The sequence below is a fragment of the Lithobates pipiens genome, unplaced genomic scaffold (assembly GCF_037356315.1).
Source record: "Lithobates pipiens isolate NorthernLeopardFrog02 unplaced genomic scaffold, aLitPip1_a1.2 Scaffold_24, whole genome shotgun sequence".
Taxonomy (NCBI): domain Eukaryota; kingdom Metazoa; phylum Chordata; class Amphibia; order Anura; family Ranidae; genus Lithobates; species Lithobates pipiens.
In genome coordinates, this window is record NW_027507786.1 from 21102119 (window position 1) to 21123049 (window position 20931).

Below are 20931 nucleotides of genomic sequence, written 5' to 3' on the forward strand. Positions count from 1 at the left end.
CAATTAACCTTTAGTAATAAAACCTGGAAGCTCATTGGTTTCTATGCAGAAGTGAGCCTGATTTTGCACGTTCCAGCTTTAGTAAATAAACCCCCATTGTGTACGTAAAAGTGGGGTATACCTGTAGTATAGTATGGTTAGGATGTGGGCTCACCTGAGGCACATAAGGGAGATTTACTAAAACTGAAAAGTGCAAAAATCTGGTGCAGCTCTGCATAGAAACCAATCAGCTTCCAGGTTTTAGTGTCGAAGCTTAACCCAAAACATTGACATTAGAAGCTGATTGGGTACCATGCACAGCTGCACCAGATTCTGAGTGCTCCAGTTTTAGTAAATCTCCCTCTGTGTATCAGTTGGGCTCCACTAGAGCTTCTGATAGTGGAGATAGCGAGGAACCCAGTGGTAACCCAAGGCTGGCAAGAGAGCAGTCAGTACCAGGCAAAGGTCTAGGCAGGCAGCAGTGTAGTCAGGTCAATACAGAGGTCAAGGAGGCAAGGAAGTAGTCAGGTCCAGACAAGGGTCAAATCAAGCAAGAGAGTAGTCAGGTCCAGGCTGGGGTCAAGGAAGGCAAGAGAGTAGTCAAGACCAGGCAGGCAAGAGAGTTGTCAGGTCAAGGCAGGAGTTAAGGCAGGGACAGGATAGTCAGGTCCATGCAGGGGGCAAGGCAGGCAATAGAGTAGTCAGGTCCAGGCAGGCAAGAGAGTAGTTAGGTTCAGGCAGGGTCAAGGCAGGCAAGAGGGAAGTAAGGTCTAGGCAGAGGTCATGGAAGACAAGAGGTCGTTGCATGCAATAAAGTAGTAAGGTACTGTCAGGGATCAAGGCAAGAGAGTTTTCAAGTTCAGGCAGAGGTCATGACAGGCAAAAGAATAGTCAAGTCCAGGCAGAGGTTACGGCAGGCAAGAGAGTAGTCAGGTCCAGGCAGGCAAGAGGGTAGTAAGGTTCAGGAGGGGGTTGAGGCAGGCAAGAGAGAAGTCAGTTCCAGGCAGGCAAGAGAGTCATCAGGTTCATGAAGAGGTCATGGCAGGCAAGAGAGTAGTCAGTTTCAGGCAAAGGGCAAGGCAGACAAGAGAGTAGTCAGGTCCAAGCATTGATCGAAGCAAGCAAGGGAGTAGTTAAGTCCAGGCAGGGGTCAAAGCAGGAGAAAAGAAGTCATGGAAGTCAAGATAATAGTGAGGACCAGGCAGAGGACATGGCAGGTAAGAGAGTAGTCATGTTCAGGCAGAGGTCATGGAAGACAATAGAGTAGTCAGGTCCAGGCAGAGCTCATAGAAGACAAGAGAGTGATCAGGTCCAGGCAGAGGTCATGGAAGACAATAGAGTAGTCAAGTCCAGGCAGAGGTCTTGGAAGACGAGAGTAATCAGATTCAGGCAGAGGTCATGGAAGACGAGAGTAATCAGATTCAGGCAGAGGTCATGGAAGACGAGAGTAATCAGATTCAGGCAGAGGTCATGGAAGACGAGAGTAATCAGATCAGGGCAGAGGTCATGGAAGACAATAGAGTAGTCAGGTCCAGGCAGAGGTCATGGAAGACAAGACAATAATCAAGTCCAGGCAGAGGTCATGGAAGACAATAGAGTAGTCAGGTCCAGGCAGAGGTCATGGAAGACAAGACAATAATCAGGTCCAGGCAGAGGTCATGGAAGACAAGAGTAATCAGATCAGGGCAGAGGTCATGGAAGACAATAGAGTAGTCAGGTCCAGGCAGAGGTCATGGCAGGTAAGAGTTCATGCAAACATGGAGCTCATTTGCTCGCTTATATTTTCCTTGTACTCAGAAGCTTGTATAAGCATTTCTTTGTGTACAATCAGCAGTCTCATGTCTGCAGATCTGGCCTGGGAACAAAAAAGCATCTGCTTTACATGCCTCTACTTTACAGAATTTCAGTAAAAAAAAAAAAGAAAAAAGTGGGTTAAAGAATAAATAATAATAAAAAAAAACAAAACAGAACAAAAGACAAAAAAAACAAAACAAAAAAAAAACTTTTATTCACCAACTCACCAACAGTACTTCTTTTCTACCACTAGATGTCCTCAGTCTTCCAGGTTAAATGACAGCCAGCATAAGTGCATGAACTTCCTCTGAGTCCAGTGTGTTGTAGAACCTCCCCCGGGCTGTGATTGGACTGTGAAAAGAGAAGCAGCCCAATGAAAAGCTCATCTCTCTGTCACGCTGATCTCTCCTCCTATGAACTTGCTTCTTTTCAGCTTATGAACTGACTGGCTCCTTATGCTGCTTCCCCCTCCCCCCAGTCTGTATTGCATCATTAAATGTATTTTTAAATGCAAACAGTATAAGTACCTAAATGTGACCTGGTGTCAGCTCCGTGCAGTGCCTGTACAGCAGAGCTCAGTCTGGGGGAGAAAGAAGCAGCACAAGAAGCTGATCAGTTCATGTGCTTGCTGAAAAGAAGCACGCTGATAGGATGAGAGAGCAGAGTGACAGAGAGATGAGCTCATCACTGGGCCCCTTCTCCTTTCACTGTCCAATCACAGGTTGAGGGCAGGTTCATGGGGACCTGGGTTAAGAGGATGTGGGTTGAATGATGCTGACCATCAGACTGAGGACATCTAGTGGTAGAAAAGTAGTACTGAGGGAGAATATTCTGAACTGATTGCATCTCGTTTTGAAGAGACCAGAGAAGGGAGAGAACGTCTGTCATGTTTTATTATTAATATAAAACAATAGTCATGCGCTAAAATTAAAAATTTTTAGTTTTCATGTTTTATTATTGCTGCCCTTCCCCCTTTGTAGAAAGATTTTCCTTTTGCTTATTGTCAGAACAGGACGCGATGAGAACTATTTACGATGGGGACAAAAACACATTTTTAGTAGCGTGAGAATAAATGAGAAGATTTTATTTCAATGTGAACCTTCCTTGTCGCCCCCCCCCCCCCCATTTCTTGTAGCGAAGTCACAGGGACAGGAAGTGAGAATATCTTTCCATTGGGGGTAACAGACAGAAATAAAAACCCCAATTTAAGTTTTACTTCTCCCCCCACTCCGTCCAAAACTTCAAAATAAATAAATAAATAAAAAAGAGCTCACATAGTTCCCACTTCTCTTTCTTTTTTTTTTTGATACATTTTGTGTGGTTGTCTCCCTCCGATTGGAAAAACCTCACTTCATCTCCATATCGCCCCCTAGGGGAGACCCAACGTGTTTACATTGATTGATAAGAATATCAAAACGATTCATTATTTATTTACACTATCTGTCACTATGAGCCAAAACATTACAAAGAACAATGTGACATCAGCAGAGCGATGAAGGGAACCAGGTGTACATCTTATCCCTGTCCTGGGATAGGAACACGGCGTGATGTACTATATGGTGACATAGAATACATCTATACAGGGAGGGGCTGTATATACAATATAGCACAGAGATCAGCGATGGGTGAATGATGGGAACTATAGTATATAATATACAGCAGAAAAGTACAGTTGCTGTATAACTTTTATTTTTTGGACTGTATATATCAGAAAAGTATAAAACAGTATAAAAAAAAAAAGTGATACAAAGTATCTGTGAGAGGAAGTCCAGAATCCGCATGGAGGTATATTATATAAAAAGTATAAAAAAAAAAAAGTATTGTATTCTATAGTGTATTATTATTATATTATATTGTATAGCGTATTTATAAAAGGTATCTGTGGTAGGAAGTCGGCATATAATACAATGGAGTAGTGTACAGTATTATATAGTATTATACAGTATTATATAGTATAGTACATATGGGTAGAATAGAATAGTATTGTATATTATAGAGTGATACAAAGTATCTGTGGTAGGAAGTCCAGAGGCACTATATATTATAGTATAGTATAGTATAGTATAGTATAGTATAGTATAGTATAGTATAGTATAGTATAGTATAGTATATAATGATAGAGTGTAGAATAGAATAGTATTGCATAGTGTATAGTGATACAAAGTATCCATGGTAGGATAGGAAGTGCCATTTCTGGAGGGGGAATACAATATAATACAACTTAGCATAGTAGCGAGTAGAATATAACATAGTAAAATGTTGAGTAATGCAAAGTTTCTGTGGTAGAAAGTCCTGTGTCCTGTGGGGGTATATAGAAAAGTAGAATATAGTACAGAATAGAATAGTATAGTATTGTATAGAGTAATATAAAGTACCCCTGGTAGGATATCCTGTGTCTGGAGGGGGTATATAGAATAGAACAGTATTAGATAGTATATTATAGTAGTATAGTATCGTATAGAACAATACAAAATATCCTTGTTAAGGCATCCCATGTTCGAGGGGGGGGCGGGGGGGGGACGTAGTATAGTATTAATATAGTATAGTATAGTGTATAAAATAGTAATAGTATATTATATAGTGTAGGATAGTATCAGTATAGTAAAAAGAAGTGATACAAAGTATTCATGGTAGGAAGTCCTGTGTCCGTAGGGGGTATATAGTACAGTATAGTGGAGTGTAGTATCAGTATACTGTAATAAAGTATCAGAGTGATATGAAATATCCCCGGGTAAGAATGCCTGTGTCCAGAAGGGGAATACAGTACATTATAGTATAGTATAGTAGAATATAGTATAGTATAATATAGTAACAGAGTGATACAAAGTATTTGTGGTAGGAAGTTGTGTATCTGGAGAGGCTACATAGTATAGTATTAGTATAGTAGAGTAGAGTATAGTAATAGACTGATACACGGTAGCCTGGGAAGGAATAATTGTCTCTGAAGTGATATAGTATTAGTATAGAATAGTATTAGTAGAGTGGAGTATATTATCAGTATAGTATATGATAAAAAGTCTCACCCAGGTAGGAAGTCACGTGTCTGAAAGAGGTATATGATAAAGTATTATTATAGTAGTGGAATATAGTATAGGATGTCATATAATGTATCACTCCGGTGTGTAGTATAGTATAGCGGATTGTAGAATCAGTATAGTATAGTATTAGAAGAGTATAGTAATAGAGTGATACAAAGTATCAGCCCAGTAGAAAGTCCTGTGATTGAAGGATGTGTATATATAGTTTAGTATAGTATATGTAAACTATTACTCTAGTATAATATAGTATGTATAATATAGGATAATATAGTATAATATAGGAGTACAGTATAGTAGCCATACAAAGTATCACTCCAGTAGGAAGTCTTTTGTCTGGAGGGAGTATATATAATATAGTATAGTAGAGTTTAGTATAGTATTAATATAGTAAGTCATACAAAGTATAACTCCTGTAGGAAATCCAGTGTCTGGAGGGAGTATATATAGTATAGTATAGTATGGTATGGTATGGTGGAGTATAGTATAGTAAGACATACAAAATATAACTCAGGTAGAAACTCCCATGTCCAGAGGGAGTATATATAGTATAGTATAGTGAATCATACATAGTATCAGCCCAGTAGGAAATCCTGTGCATAGTATACTATTAACATAGTATTAGTAGAGTATAGTAAGTATCAGCCCGTTAGGAAGTCCAGTGTATACTATAGTTGAATATAGTTTAGTATAGTGGAATAGAGTATAGAATTAGTATAGTAATAGAGTGAAGTCTGATGTATAGTATAGTGGAATGTAGTATTAGTAGAGTATAGTAATAGAGTAACACAAAGTATCATCAGTATGGTGGAGTATTAGTACAGTATAGTATAGTAAATCATACAAAGTATGATTCCTATAGGAAGTCTGGTGTATAGTATAGGGAAAAATGGTATAGTAATAGAGTATCGCTCCAATAGCAAGTCCCGTGTATAGTATAGGGAAGTAGAGTATTAGTATAGTAATAGAGTATTGCTCCAGTAGGAAGTCCCTTGTATAGTATAGGAGTATAGTAGAGTATAACTAGAGTAAAGTAATAGAGAGATGCTGCGTTACTAAGTACTGGGTATAGTAGATTATTAGTATAGTAGAGTATTAATCTAATATAGTAGACTATAGTAATGAATTATCACTCCGGTAGGAAATCCCATGTATAGTATAGGAGTATAATAGAGTATCAATTGAGTAAAGTAATAGAGTAATGCTCCGGTACTAAGTAATGTGTATAGTAGAGTATTAGTAAAGTAGAGTATTAGTATAACATAGTAGACTATAATGGAGTATTAGTAGAGTATAGTAATGAATTATCACTCTGGTAGGAAGTCCCATGTATAGTATAAGGAAGTATAGTAGAGGAGTGTAGTGGAGTAATAGAGTATTGTCAGTCTGGAAGGAAGTCCTGGGTATAGTACAGCAGTGTAGTGAAGTATTAGTAGAGCAAGTAAAATAGTATTGCTCCGGTAGGCAGTCCCATGTCTACTATAGTATAGTAGAGTATTAGTATAGTATAGTAAGTCATCGCTCCCTTATGAAGTCTCAAGTAATACTATAGTGCAGTATTAGTAGTGTATAGTAATAGAGTATCATCAGTCCAGTAGGAAGTCCTGTGTATAGTATAGGGAAGTATAGTTGAGTATTAGTAGAGTATAGTTAGAGTAGAGTAAGTCATTGCTTCTGTAGGAAGTCCTATGTATAGTATAGGAGTATAGTAGAGTATTAGTGAAGTAATAAAAATATTATTGCTCCGGTAGGAAGTCCCATGTATAGTGTAGTGGAGTAAAGTAGAGCATTAGTAGAGAATAGTTAGAATAGTAATAGAGTATCGCTCTGGTAGGAAGTCCTGTGTATAGTGAAGTATAGTAGAGAATTAGTAACATATTAGTAGAGTAATAGAAAGTTTCATCACTCTGGTAGGAAGTTCCGTTTATAGTATAGTGGTGTATTAGTAAAGTATAGTATAGTTGAGTATTAGTGGAGTGTAGTCAGTCCGGTAGGAAGCCCCATGTATAGTATAGTGGTGTAATAGTAATGTATAGTATAGTTGATCGCTGAAGCACACACCATTTTAAGAGCCATACTTGCCAGGAAAGTGTGCAATAGGAGTATTGACAAGAGTATAGATAGTAATTAATCAGTACAGTAGGAAGTCCAGAGTATAGAATAATATAGGAATATAGTAGAGTATAGTAATAAAGTATCGCTTCAGTAGGAAGTCCTGTGTATTGTAGCATATAAGAAAGTATAATAGAGTAAAAGAAAGTATCATCTCTCCGGTAGGAAGTTCTGTGTATAGTATAGTGGAGTAATAGTAAAGTATAGTGGAGTATAGTAGAGTATCATCTCTCCGGTAGGAAGTCCCGTGTATAGTATTAGTAAGGTATTAGTGGAGTATAATCTCCCTGGTAGGAAGTCCCGTGTATAGTATATTATAGTATTAGTAAGGTATTAGTGGAGTATAGTCTCTCCGGAAGGAAGTCCCGTGTATAGTATAGTATAGTATTAGTAAGGTATTAGTGGAGTATAGTCTCTCTGGAAGGAAGTCCTGTGTATAGGAGTATAGTATAGTATTAGTGAAGTGTCAGCTCTCCGGTAGGAAGTCCTGTGTATAGCATAGGTAAGTATAGTGGAGTATTAGTGGAGTATAGTGTATAGTGAAGTATTAGTGGAGTATCATCTCTGGTAGGAAGTCACTTGTACAGTATAGGAGTATAGTATAATGAAGTATTAGTATAGTAGTATAGTATAATGGAGTATGAGTATAGTATAATGGAGTATAATAGTGTATTGGTGTAGTATAGGAGTAAAGTAGGGTATTAGTGGAGCATCACTTCTCTGATAGGAAGTGCCGTGTACAGTATAGTATAGTATTAGTGGAGTAATAGAGTATAGTCTCTCAGGTAGGAAGTCCCATGTATAGTATAAGAATATAGTATAGTGGAGTATTAGCAGAGTATTAATGAAGTATAATCTCTCTGGTAGGAAGTCCTTTGTATAGTATAGGAGTATAGTAATATGCCGCGTACACACAACCGGACAGACTAGGTCCGACTGACTTTCGGTGGAGTTCCGACGGACTTTCTGAACGAACGGACTTGGCCACACACGACCGGACTAAGTCCGTTTGAAAGTCCGTCCATTTTGAACGTGATGTTGTCAACAGGACTAAACAAGGAAGTTCAATAGCCAGTAGCCAATAGCTGGCCTTGCATTGTATTTAGTCCGTCGGAATTGAGTCCGTCGGATAGATATGAAACATATTCTTTTTCTAGGTCCGTTGGATGCATTTTTCGAAAAACAATTGGATTAGCCCACACTTGATCGGAATGTCCGATGGACTGATCCCTTTGGACCTAGTCTGCCAGAAAGTCCGGTCGTGTGTACGCGCCATTAGTGAGTATAGTGTAGTATCAGTGGAGTAAAAGAGTACAGTCTCTCTGGTTGGAAGTGCTGTATATAGTATAGTGGAGTATTAGTGAAGTATTATCTCTCCAGTATGAATTCCTGTGTATAGCATAGGGAAGTATAGTGGAGTATTAGTAGAGTATAGTGTATAGTGGAGTATTAGTGGAGTATATTATCTCTCTGGTAGGAAGTCCCGTATATAGTATAGGAGTATAGTAGGGTATTAGTATAGTAAAGTAGGGTATTAGTGGAGTATAATCTCTCCGGTAGGAAGTCCAGTGTATAGTGAAGTATAGTATTAGTGGAGTATTAGAAAGTTATCTCTCCAGTAGGAAGTCCCATGTACAGTATAGGAGTATAGTATAGTATTAGTGGAGTAATAGAGTATAGTCTCTCCAGTAGGAAGTCCCGTGTATAGCATAGAAGTGTATTAGTGGAGTATTAGTAGAGTAATACAATGTATAATCCCTCCGGTAGGAAGTCCTGTGTATAGTGGAGTATAAGTAGAGTATAGGAGTATAGTATAGTATAATGGCGTATCAGTGGAGTAATAGAGTATAGTCTCTCCGGTAGGAAGTCCTGTGTATTGTATAGAAGTGTATTAGGGGAGTATTAGTAGAGTAACACAATGGATCATCCCTCCAGTAGGAAGTCCTGTGTATAGTAGAGTATTAGTACAGTATAGGAGTATAGTATAATGGAGTAATAGCGTATAATCTCTCCGGTAGGAAGTTCTGTGTATAGTATAGAAGAGGATTAGGGGAGTAACACAATGTATCATCCCTCTTGTAGGAAGTCCCATGTATAGTATAGGGAAGTATTGTAGTAGTATTAGTGGAGTATTAGTAAACACAATGTATCATCCCTCCGGTAGGAAGTCCCATGTATAGTATAGGGAAGTATTGTAGTAGTATTAGTGGAGTATTAGTAAACACAATGTATCATCCCTCCGGTAGGAAGTCCCATGTATAGTATAGGGAAGTATTGTAGTAGTATTAGGGGAGTATTAGTAAACACAATGTATCATCCCTCCGGTAGGAAGTCCCATGTATAGTATAGGGAAGTATTGTAGTAGTATTAGTGGAGTATTAGTAAACACAATGTATCATCCCTCCAGTAGGAAGTCCCATGTATAGTATAGGGAAGTATAGAATTAGTGGAGTATTAGAAAGTCGTCTCTCCGGTAGGAAGTCCCGTGTACGGTATAGTAGTAGTAGGAGTATTAGTGGAGTGATAGGAAGTCCCGTGTACGGTATAGTAGTAGTAGGAGTATTAGTGGAGTGATAGGAAGTCCCGTGTACGGTATAGTAGTAGTAGGAGTATTAGTGGAGTGATAGGAAGTCCCGCGGCGTCCGGTAGGAGGCAGAGAGGGTGGAAGGAGTAGCAGGGCGCCCCGGTGTCCGGTAGGAGGGGTGGAAGGAGTAGCAGGGCCGGTGTCCGGTAGGAGGGGGAGGAGGAGTAGCAGGGCGCCCCGGCACGGTGTCCGGTAGGAGGGGGGAGGCGCCCCGGCACGGCGTCGGTCGTCCAGCAGGGGGCGCCAGGCAGTCGTCGGCCGGCTCTCGCGCAGTGGGGCGCACACAGCGGAGGGGATCGGGGAGGAGTCGGTCGCAGACAGCGGAGGAGATTCGGTCGCACGATGCGGGGCGGCGGGACGATATGAAGCACCGGGTGGCGGTATGAAGACCGCGGACACCCCCCCGGACGGGTTCCGGAACGGCTATGTCAGGAGCTCGGTGACCCCTCTGAAGCCGGACCCGCCCGGGGGCCGCTGGTGGCCCGCATGGCCCGGGGGCCGGCGGTGGTGGGGGGTGTGGGGGGCCGGGGGAGCCGCGTTGGCCGCCGCCTGTTGGCAGGGCTCAGGTTGGGCGCAGAGTTTGGCGCAGGCTCTCAGTCCTCTCTTCAGTCTGGGTTGCGCCTTCTTCTTCCTGACCTGTTACCTGTGCCGGGCCCTGAGGGGCCCCGGGGGATCGGTGTGGCTCCTGGCGTTGCCGGTGTGCTGTCAGTGCGGGGATGTGCTGCTGCCGGGGGCCGGGGAGGTGGTGCGGCTCCTGGTGGTGTTGCTGTGTGTGGGGGGGCTGACTCTGTGGCAGGCGCTCCGGTTGGGGCACAGTGTGTTGGTGCTCCTCTTCTCCAGCCTGGTGTGGCTCATCTCCCTCACTAGCCTCAGCTGGGTGCCCCATGCCCTCAGAGCCCTGGGAGGCTGCCTGGTGGGGCTGGTCGGCTCCCTACTGGCCCTCTGCTTCTGCCATGGCTTCCAGATCCAAGAGAACCAACCAAGGAGCGGAACCCCACTGGAGGACAAGGTGCCCGTCATCAGACCCCGGAGGAGGTCAAGCTGTGTGTCCCTGGGGGAGTCCTCCAGCACCTACTATGGAAGCGGCAAGATGAACCGGAGACCCTCTCTGCCCTGCATCTCCCGAGAGCAGGTAGGTGCACCTTCCCTTTATGGCTGCTTGGCTGGGGGGGTTTCAAGGGACTACAAGTCACAGTGTACCGTAGAAAGCTCAGAGATGGTGGGACTGGGCTTGCTGAGGGACTACAAGGCTCGGGGTACCAGCTACAGGAACTTGGCCTAAGTTTAAAAGTTTGGACCCTCTGACCTCTTCTTGCTTTAAACTTTGCTACAAGTTGGAGAAATGTCCAGCATGGTCTCTGCTCACTGACTGGGCACTAGGAGAACTTAGTGTGAGTTTGGTAGAAGTTTGAGAAACAACAAGACTCAGCCTGGCCTCTGGTCCAGCATGGACTCCACTGACCTCTTGGGTAGAAGTCTTACTTTTAACATTGCTACAAGTTGGAGAAATGTCCGCCATGGTCTCCTCTCTCTGACATGTCATTAGGAGAACTTAGTGCAAGTTTGGGGGGCTACAAGTCCCAGACTATCTTCTACTTTCTGACAGGGCACTGTGAGAACTTAGTCTGGGACTTGTAGCCCTTCAAACTTGCACTAAGTTCTCACAGTGCCCTGTCAGAAAGTAGAGGATAGTCTGGGACTTGTAGCCCTTCAAACTTGCACTAAGTTCTCACAGTGCCCTGTCAGAAAGTAGAGGATAGTCTGGGACTTGTAGCCCCTCAAACTTGCACTAAGTTCTCACAGTGCCCTGTCAGAAAGTAGAGGATAGTCTGGGACTTTTAGCCCCTCAAACTTGCACTAAGTTCTTACAGTGCCCTGTCAGAAAGTAGAGGATAGTCTGGGACTTGTAGCCCCTCAAACTTGCACTAAGTTCTCACAGTGCCCTGTCAGAAAGTAGAAGATAGTGCAAGTTTGAGGGGCTACAAGTCCCAGACTCTCCTCTGTTCCCTGACCTGCCACAAGAGGAACTTAGTCCAAGTTGAGTATAAGTTTGACCAACCTCATGTCCCGGCATGGCCTCTGCACCTTGACAGGGCACTAGGAGAACATAGTATGAGTTTGGTAGACGTTTGAGAAACTACAAGTTCCAGCCTCTCCTCTGCTGCCTGACTGGGCACTAGGAGAACTTGGTGCAAGTTTAAGAGACGAGAAGTCACAGTGTGCCATAGAATGCCCGGAGATGGTGTGACTGGTCACCCCAGAGAACTACAAGCCTCGGGGTACCAGCTACAGGAACTTGGTCTAAGTTAAGAAGTATGGACCCTCTGACCTCTTCAGTAGAAGTCTTGCTTTAACATTAACTAGGAGAGTTTAGTGTGAGTTTGAGGGAGAGAAGTCACAGTGTGCCATAGAATGCCCCGGCGATGATGTGACTGGACTCACTGAGAAACTACAAGCCTCAGCGTACCAGCTACTGGAACTTGGTTCTAAGCTTAGAAGTATGGTCCCAGTATGGCCCCCCCTGACCTCTTGGGTACAAGTCTTGCTTTGTCATTGGTACAAGTTGGAGAAATGTCCGGCATGGTCTCTGCTCCCTGACAGTACGCTAGGAGAACTTAGTGCAAGTTTGAGGGACTACAAGTCCCAGCCTGCAGTCTGTTCCCTGACCAGCCACAAGAAGAACTTGGTATACGTTATGTAGAAGTTTGATGAACTTCGTCTCAGCCTATCCTCTGCTGGCTGACAGGGTACTAGGAGAACTTAGTACAAATTTGGTAGAACTTTGAGAAAGCACAAGTCCCAGCTGGGCCTCTGGTCCCTGACAGGGCACTTATGGACTACAAGTCACAGTGTGCCATAGAAAGCTTGGAGATGGTGTAACTGGGCTCACCGAGGTACTACAAGGCACAGGGTACCAGCTAAAGGAACTTGATCTAAGTTTAGAAGTACGGTCCCAGTATAGACCCCTTTGACCTCTTGGGTACAAAACTTGCTTTTAACATTGGTACAAGTTTGAGAAAAGACTGGCATGGTCTCTAAACCCTGACGGGGCACTAGGAGAACTTAGTGTGAGTTTTTGGGACTACAAGTCCAAGCCTACAGTCTGTTCCCTGGCTGGCCACAAGATGAACTTAGTCCAAGTTTCATGAACTTCATGTCCCAGCCTGGCCTCTGCACCCTGACAGGGCACTAGGAGAACTTAGTATATGTTGGATGGATTACAAGTCCCAAAACGACCCGCTCTTGATATTAAGCACTAGGAAAACTTAGTTCAAGTCTGGAGAAAGGTGAGGGACTATAAATCCCAGCATAGCCCTTCCCACTGACACAACGCCAGAAACTCTTAGTGCAAGTTTGTTAGATGTTTGAGGGACTACAAGTCCCAGCCTGGCCTCTGAACCTTGACAGGTACCAGGAGAACTTGGCACATGTTTGGTAGAAGTTTATGGGACTGCATGCCCCCCCCCCCCACTCCCTGACAGAACACTAGAAGAACTTAGTATGAGTTTGATGGACTACAAAGTCCCAGCATGTCCCCTTTGACCTATAGTGTAGAAAGCCATGTAGTTTTGGCACTAGAAGTCTCAGCATGAGCTCCAGTGTAGAAAGCCAAGGGCTATTTTTATTTTGGTTCATGTTTGAGGCACTAAAAGTGACAGCTTGCCCTTCTACTTAAGGCTGTGGAATACATGGAGATAGTCTAACTGGGTTGTTTGAGGAACAACTGGTCCCAGCATACACCCCGGCAGGCCACTATGCAACTTGGTGTAGGTTTGCTGGAATTGCATACAAGTGTGAGGAACTACAAGTCTCAGCATGGCCCCCCTGACCTCAGGCATAGGAAGCTGAGTCTTCTGTAACTCCGGTACATGTTTGCTGCACTACAGATACCAGTGTGTACTGCTCAAGGTTGTTGTTTGGATAACTACAGGTCCCAGGAAACCTAGCAGACTTGACATATGTTAGAACTCTGAGGCACTACAAGCAGCAGCATGGCCTTCCAAAGAGTGCTCAGAGCTGGTCCAACTATGTTGCTTGGGGAACTGCAGTTTCTAGCATGCCTTCTGCCTTGCCAGGACAGTCTGTTTTTTGGTTGGTTATGGGTTGAGGAACTACAAGCATCAGCATGGCCACCTGGCTTTATTCCAGCACAGAACGTACAGTTTGTCTAACTTTTATTGAAACTGCAAGTGTCAGCATGCCCTCTGCTGTCTGACAGAACACTATGGGACTTGGTGCAAGCGTGGTCAAAGCTTGAGGGACTACAAGTCCCAGGTCCCTCTAGTGTTGAAGGCTGGGTCTTGTTCTTGCTTTTGTTACAAGTGCGAGGCAGTACAAGCCCCAGCCTGGCAATGTCTGCTGCTGTGTATAAACACAGTAGTGGTTGTAACATCTTTGAGGCACTACAAGTCTCAGCGTGTCCCTGTTTATTTGGCAAGAGAGTGCTGGAAGTTGCTGTTAAAAAGTTGTTGGAAGGACCACAACACCCAGCATTCCTTCTGTTCTAGAAGTGGAAGGCATAGAAAGTGTCCCTATTCTGCAGCTAGACGCAAAGAGATGAGATGTGTTGGAAGTTTGGTACATATTTGAGGCACCACAAGTCCCAGCATGGCTTCCTTTGGGCCACTTCAGCGCTTGATTTTGATTGGGCAGGTGAAGAACTTTGAGTCCTTCGAGTTTGGCGATGTTGGTGGTTGTTGTATTTTTTTTTTTTTCTTTTTTCAGTGAGTTTGAGGAACCAGAAGTCCCAGAATTCGGATTCCCAACATTAATTAGAAGTTTCTTTGGATCACTAATAGTCCCAGCATGCCTTCTACCCTCAGGGGCCTTGATACAAGCTCCTTAGATCTCGGAGGGACTGAAAGTCCCAGCATTGCCCGTTTATAACCTCGCGCAGACGTTGTTTTGAGTTGTTGCAGTTTTCTTACCAGTGTGTTGGTAATCTGAGGAACTACAAGTGCCAGCACAGCGAGATAGAATGTCATGGTGAATGCTGAAACTCCCTGTAACATTGTTGCACGTTTCTGCCAATTTTGTCTTCTCCAGGCTCTAGTCACACTTGTGCGACTTTGGAAACATAAAGTCGCATGACAAGTTGCAGCCCATGCATTTCAGTGAAAGCCGTTCAAATCTATGCGACTTGTTACTATTGTTATTGTTGTTTAGTATTTATTGTAACTATTATAGTTTTTAGTTGTTGTTATTATTTATTATTATTAATAATAGAAACAATAATAATATGCGTAACAATGAGGCTCCACTCACACTTGTGCGACTTGTCATGCAACTTTGGACACGTAGTCTCATGGGAAGTCGCAGCTCCTGTATTTCGGTGGAAGCCGCTCAAATCTATTGCAACTTATTATTATGTATATTGTTATTGTTGCTATTATCTATTATAAATGATTATTATTGCTACTACTACTAATAATAGCAACAATAATAACATCTGTAACAACGAGGCTCCATTCACACTTGTGCGACCTGTCATGCAACTTTGGAAACAAGGTCGCATGACGATTCACAGCCCTTGTATTTCAATGGAAGCCGTTCAAATCTATGCGACTTATTGTTACTATTATTATTTAATATTGTTTTTGTCGCTATTTATTTATTGTAACAATTTTTGTTGTTATTATTAGTATTACTACAAATAATATCAACAATAATAATAATATTCGTAACAGCGAGGCCCCGATCGCACTTGTGCGACCGGTTGTGCAACTTTGGAAACATAAGGCTGCCATGACGATTCACAGCTGTTTGCATTTCAATGAAAGCCGTTCAAATCGACTTAAACTACTTTGATGCGACTTTCCTTCGACTTGAGCGCCGTAGACGGCAACATGCTCTCAAAAGTTGCACGAAAGTCGCATCTTAATGTTACCAATGCGACAGCTGTGCAGCAGTCAAAGCCAAAGTCGCATCCAAGTTCCATTCCGAGTCGCAGTGTAAAGTCGCGATGGAAATCGCACGACTCTGGAGTCGCACAAGTGTAAATGGAGCCAGACTAATATTCTTACTATTGTTATCGTAGTTATTTTAATATAGACTGCAATTTAAACCCTCAAAATTCGCTTGAAAGCCTCATCTTAAGGTAATCGGTGCAACAGTCATAGCCAAAGTCAGCGGCCAAAGTTCCACCAAATCGCACGACTTTGGAGTCGCACAAGTGTAAATGGAGCCTGACTAATATTCTTACTATTGTTATCGTAGTTGTTGCTGTTGTTACTATTATTATTTTAATATAGACTGCAATTTAAACCCTTGAAAGTCACATCTTAAGGTTATCAGTGCAACAGTCCTAGCCAAAAGTTCCATCAAATCGCACGACTTTGGAGTCGCACAAGTGTAAATGGAGCTGAAGTGTTGAGTAACTACAAGACTCAGCATGCCCATCCTTCTGGCACTTCTTGTACCTCCTTGACCCCAGCACCCCATGCTCTGGGCGGAGTCGCGGTGAAAGGCTGTGGTCATGCTGCGACTTGTAGTTCCTCAGCAGCGGCTCGCCCTCCAGCTGACAATCCCAGCCTGTTGTTGTTGTTTTTCCGCTGTAGCGATTTTTTTCTGTGTGAAGAAGTTTCAGCTTTGCTGGCGGAGAGGAATGTCAGATAAGAGGCGGAGGGTGTCATGGGAAGGCCTGCAGGAGCTGCTCGGCACGGAGGGGACGTTTGTTTACCTTGTGCGCCCGCTGTCATTGTGTCCCCTCCCTCCCCCTCCGCCAGCGACAAACTTTTATTGGCTTTTTGTGGTGTTGGGGGAAAAAATGAAGTTAAACTTCCCCGGCGAGGGGAGCTGCGAGCGAGCGGCGAGCGCGCTATGTGAGGAGACTCATTTACATTCATTAAACGTGGGCAGGCGAAGATTTCCTCCTCGCTCGCTTCCCAAACTTTCCTCTTCTCGGGAATCTGATGGCCTTCTGAATATGGAGGTTCCCAGGATAACCTGTCCGAGTATTGGGGGACCCTCCAACCCAGGTGGGCTCCCGAAATACTTCTTTTGGGTTTATAGATTTTCAAACTGTGTTTTGCTAATAAGGAAGCGTAATGTCACCGGGGGAAGGGAGGGAGGGGGGGGGGGGAGCTGACAACACTCGCTCATCACAGCACACCCCAACCTGCGTCGCCTGCGCCCTCTAAAACGCAAACCGACATTACTGGCACCCCCTAAATTCCAAACATTCAGGAGTGACGCACCTACAGTGTTCTTAAGGGGCTCCCCTAAAGTTTGTGCTTCGAGCAGCAACCTGCCAAGTGTGTGTGTTCTTAAATGGCGCCCCCTAAAGTGCATACAGACTTGAGGGGTACCCATGAAATTAGTATGATCCAGAGGACAGGCGCTAAAATCTGTATGTTCTTGAAGAGCTCCCCTAAACTGGGTGTATTTTTGAGGGGGCGCCCCTAAAGTGTATGTAATTTGAGTAGCACCCCCTAAAAAGGTCTATGTTCCTCAGTAGCACCCCCTAAAGTGTGAACGTTCTTCAGTACAACCCTCTAAATTGTACATGTTATTAACCAGCACCCATTACAATGTGTACGTTTATAAAATGACACCCGCAAAAAGGGTGTACGTTCTTGAATGGCACCCCTTAAGGTTAAACATTTTTAAATAACATCCCTACAAGGGTGTAAGTTCTTTGAAGGGCGCCCTTAAAAGAGTGTTGGTTCTTGAAGGACGCCCCTAAAAAAGGGTGCAGGTGCTTTGAAGGGCGCCCCTAAAAGGGTGCAGGTTCTTTGAAGGGCGCCGGTTCTTTGAAGGGTGCCCCTAAGATTTTCCTGTTCTTGATCAGCACCCCTAAAGTGTGTACTGATCACCCCCAAATGTATGGAAGTTCTTGAGTTGCACTCGTAGTGTTTACATTCCTAAATAACACCCCTAAAGTTTGTTTATAAGTAGCACCTCCAAAAATGTTTACATTCCTCAGTAGCACCAAATGTGTACTTTTCTTTAGCACCTCCAAAAGTGTGTACATTATTGAGTGGCACCTCTAAAGCATGTAGGTGGTATGACTGGCATCCCTGGCGTTCTTTTATTTACTTTGTATTACTATACTGGGCATACAGTTCTCACCCCCCCCCTCTCTCTCTCTGGACCCCCTAAGGTTTTTTTTCTAGTGAATCATTGTGACCCCCGGTACTTGGCCCCGCTCTTGTTTTACCTGTGCGCATGCTTATACTTTCCTACAATGTGCAGAACGCCCAATCACCGGTATCTGGATGATATGTGAATTGATGTCCCTCTGTATAAGAAATCATTCAGATGGAAAGCTCAGCCGGTATACACAGTATATACACGGAGAACGCACGGTGCAGGCGCTGATGTCACCGGGGTTCTGGGGGCTCCCCAGGAGCGGATCTCCCGTGGCGGATCCCTTTGATTTACTTTGTATGTAGAATCCCCCCCCCCCCCAGTACTCCATGAAGAGCTCTGCTCCTGGCCGTGGTGTCCCGCTGGTCTGTGCGTTTGCTCCAGCGCATGCGTTTGTTGAAAAATTGTGCAGCCTTATGGAGCTCTTGCATAGGGGCAGGGCTGTCTTTACTGCATGGCAAAAGGGGCCCAAAGCAGCTGCCCCTTGACCCCCCCCCCTGCCTGCAAATAGTTACGTGGATTTGGGAGGACCCAAGAAAATGTTTGCCTGGGTTCCAATCAATATTAAAGATGGCCCTGCATACAGGGCTGGTGCTACCGCTAAGCAAACTAGGCAGACGCCTAGGGAACCACACCACTGGTGTTACTACTCTTCTCTCTGCAGCAAGAAACTAAGTCTCAGGAGGCTGAGGACTGTGTCTGTATCCCAAATTAATAGAAGCAAGCAAACGTTGATGGTACTGGTGAGGCTGGCTTTTTGACGGGCGCTGGTGAGGCTGGCTTTTTGACGGGCGCTGGCGAGGCTGGCTTTTGACGGGCGCTGCTGGCTTTTGACGGGCGCTGGCGAGGCTGGCTTTTTGACGGGCGCTGGCGAGGCTGGCTTTTTGACGGGCGCTGGCGAGGCTGGCTTTTTGACGGGCGCTGGGGAGGCTGGCTTTTTGACGGGCGCTGGCGAGGCTGGCTTTTTGACGGGCGCTGGCGAGGCTGGCTTTTTGACGGGCGCTGGCGAGGCTGGCTTTTTGACGGGCGCTGGCGAGGCTGGCTTTTTGACGGGCGCTGGCGAGGCTGGCTTTTTGACGGGCGCTGGCGAGGCTGGCTTTTTGCCGGGCGCTGGCGAGGCTGGCTTTTTGCCGGGCGCTGGCGGGGCTGGCTTTTTGCCGGGCGCTGGCGGGGCTGGCTTTTTGCCGGGCGCTGGCGAGTCTGGCTTTTTGCCGGGCGCTGGCGAGTCTGGCTTTTTGCCGGGCGCTGGCGAGGCTGCGTTTGGGCGCTGGTGAGGCTGCATTTGATGGGCACTTCATTAAAAAGATGGGGTTACATGGGCAGGGAAAAGGGGGTGGAGCTGGGAGGGGGGGGGGCAGCAAAAAGAGGTTTCGCCTAGGGTGTCAAAAACCATTGCACCGGCCCTGCCTGCATAGGGGTAAGTGGCCACCGTTGTACAAATCGCACATGGTGGGTGGGTTTTGTAACATGCCAAGTACACTCTGCGCATTGGAAAAGGGCACAGAAAATACAGATATAAACGCACACAGAATCGACTCTAAAATGCGACGCAACTCTAGAGAAACGCATAAATTGCGCCAAAACTTATTGACAAGATTCTCTTTTGGAAATTTTTTTTAAAATGTTTATTTTTCTGGATACCCGGAAGGATCCGTTAGCAGATGTCTCCTATTATGTGGTTGGCCCTGTCCTGGGGGGTCGGTGAAGGGCCCCTGCTCCTGTGCAGGAAGTGCGTCCCGGCCCCCCCCCCCCCCCCCCCCCCCGTGCAGCGCCCGCATTAATCTCTCTCTGCACTTAGCCAAGTCCTCTGTGATTAGCTGCTCGGGGAAAATGGCCACTTAGAGGCAAATCCTCCGATCAATATTTAACCAGCGTGTGCAAAGATAAACAGCGTGCAATATTTATGTTCACACACACGGGGCTGCGAGCGTGCACGGCGCACTTTCCATGTGTCAGAGCCTGCGAGACGCTCGGCCCTCCTCAAATACTTTCCAGGCCTCTGCGATTTGTTGTGGTTTAATGGATCTTCGGGATTAAACATCTTCCGCAAAATGCCTCCTGGAAGCCTGAAATATTTATGAGGACCTTTCTGCATACGATGCAGAGGGCGGGGTCTGCCATATAGGCCACACAATCGCCGGAAACTCATAATTATCCCAATTTAAAACCGGAAAAAAAAATTTGTCTAGATTGGGCTTGTGCCGTTTTTGAGAACTGTTACATTTAAGAAAAAAATAATTAACATTTTTTTTTTGCTCATTCATTAGACTTTTCTAAAAATAAAAAATAAAATAAAAAATGTTAGCGCAAGATAGCAGATAGAGATCCAGATAATTGTGTTTTTTATTTTTTAGAGATTCGGACAATTGTGTTTTTATTTTTATTTATTTTTTTCATTTTTTTTATTTTTTAAACACAATTGTCCAGATCTCTATCTTCTATATTGCACTAAAATAAATATATATATATATATATATATATATATATATATATATATATATATATATATATATATATATATATATATATATATATATATATATATATATAATTTTTTTTTTTTTTTTTTTTTTCTTAAGAAAAGAGCAAAAAAAATAAATTATTTTTTTAATTTTAAACTTTTTTACACTTGTGTGCTGCCTGTTTTAATATTTATTATTATTATTTTTATTATATATATATATATATATATATATATATATATATATTAGCACACAAGTGTAAAAATTAAATTAAAAAAAATAATTTTTTTGCTCATTAGACTTTTCTAAAAAAAAAAAAAAAAGATACAACTTTTTTTTTACATATGTACTCCTGTAAAAAAAAAGAAAAGAAAATATAAAAAAACATTTTTTCCCTCAGTTTAGGCCGATACGTATTCTTCTACATATTTTTGGTAAAAAAAAAAAAAAAAAATGCAATAAGCGATTATTGATTGGTTTGCGCAAAAGTTATAGCATTTACAAAATAGTGGATAGATTTATGGGATTTTTATACATTTTTTTATTTTTTTTACTAGTAATGGTGGCGATCAGCGATTTTTATTGTGGCGGACACGTCTGACTTTTTTTACACATTTTTGGGACCATTGTCATTTATGCAGCAATCGGTGCTATACAAATGCACTGATTCCTGTGTAAATGACACTGGCAGTGAAGGGGTTAACCACTAGGGGGCAGTGTAGGGGTTAAGTGTGTCCTGGGGGGGGTGTTTCTAACTGTGGGAGGAGGGGCTACATATGACACATCACCGATCTCTGCTCCAATCACAGGGAGCGGTGATCAGTGACACTGTCACTAGGCAGAACAGGGAGATGCTTGTTTACTTTGGCATCTCCCC

At 43.7% G+C, this 20931-nt stretch overlaps 1 protein-coding gene across 1 annotated transcript in view; it reads left to right on the forward strand.

Annotated features, from left to right (window-relative positions):
* The first annotated feature begins 9328 nt into the window (after positions 1 to 9328).
* The window catches only part of PDE3B (phosphodiesterase 3B), a 140151-nt gene continuing 128548 nt past the window's right edge, over positions 9329 to 20931 (forward strand). The window contains 1 exon segment of the mRNA XM_077453679.1: positions 9329 to 10636. Within this exon segment, the coding sequence (XP_077309805.1) occupies positions 9887 to 10636 (750 nt within the window). The 5' untranslated portion in view covers positions 9329 to 9886.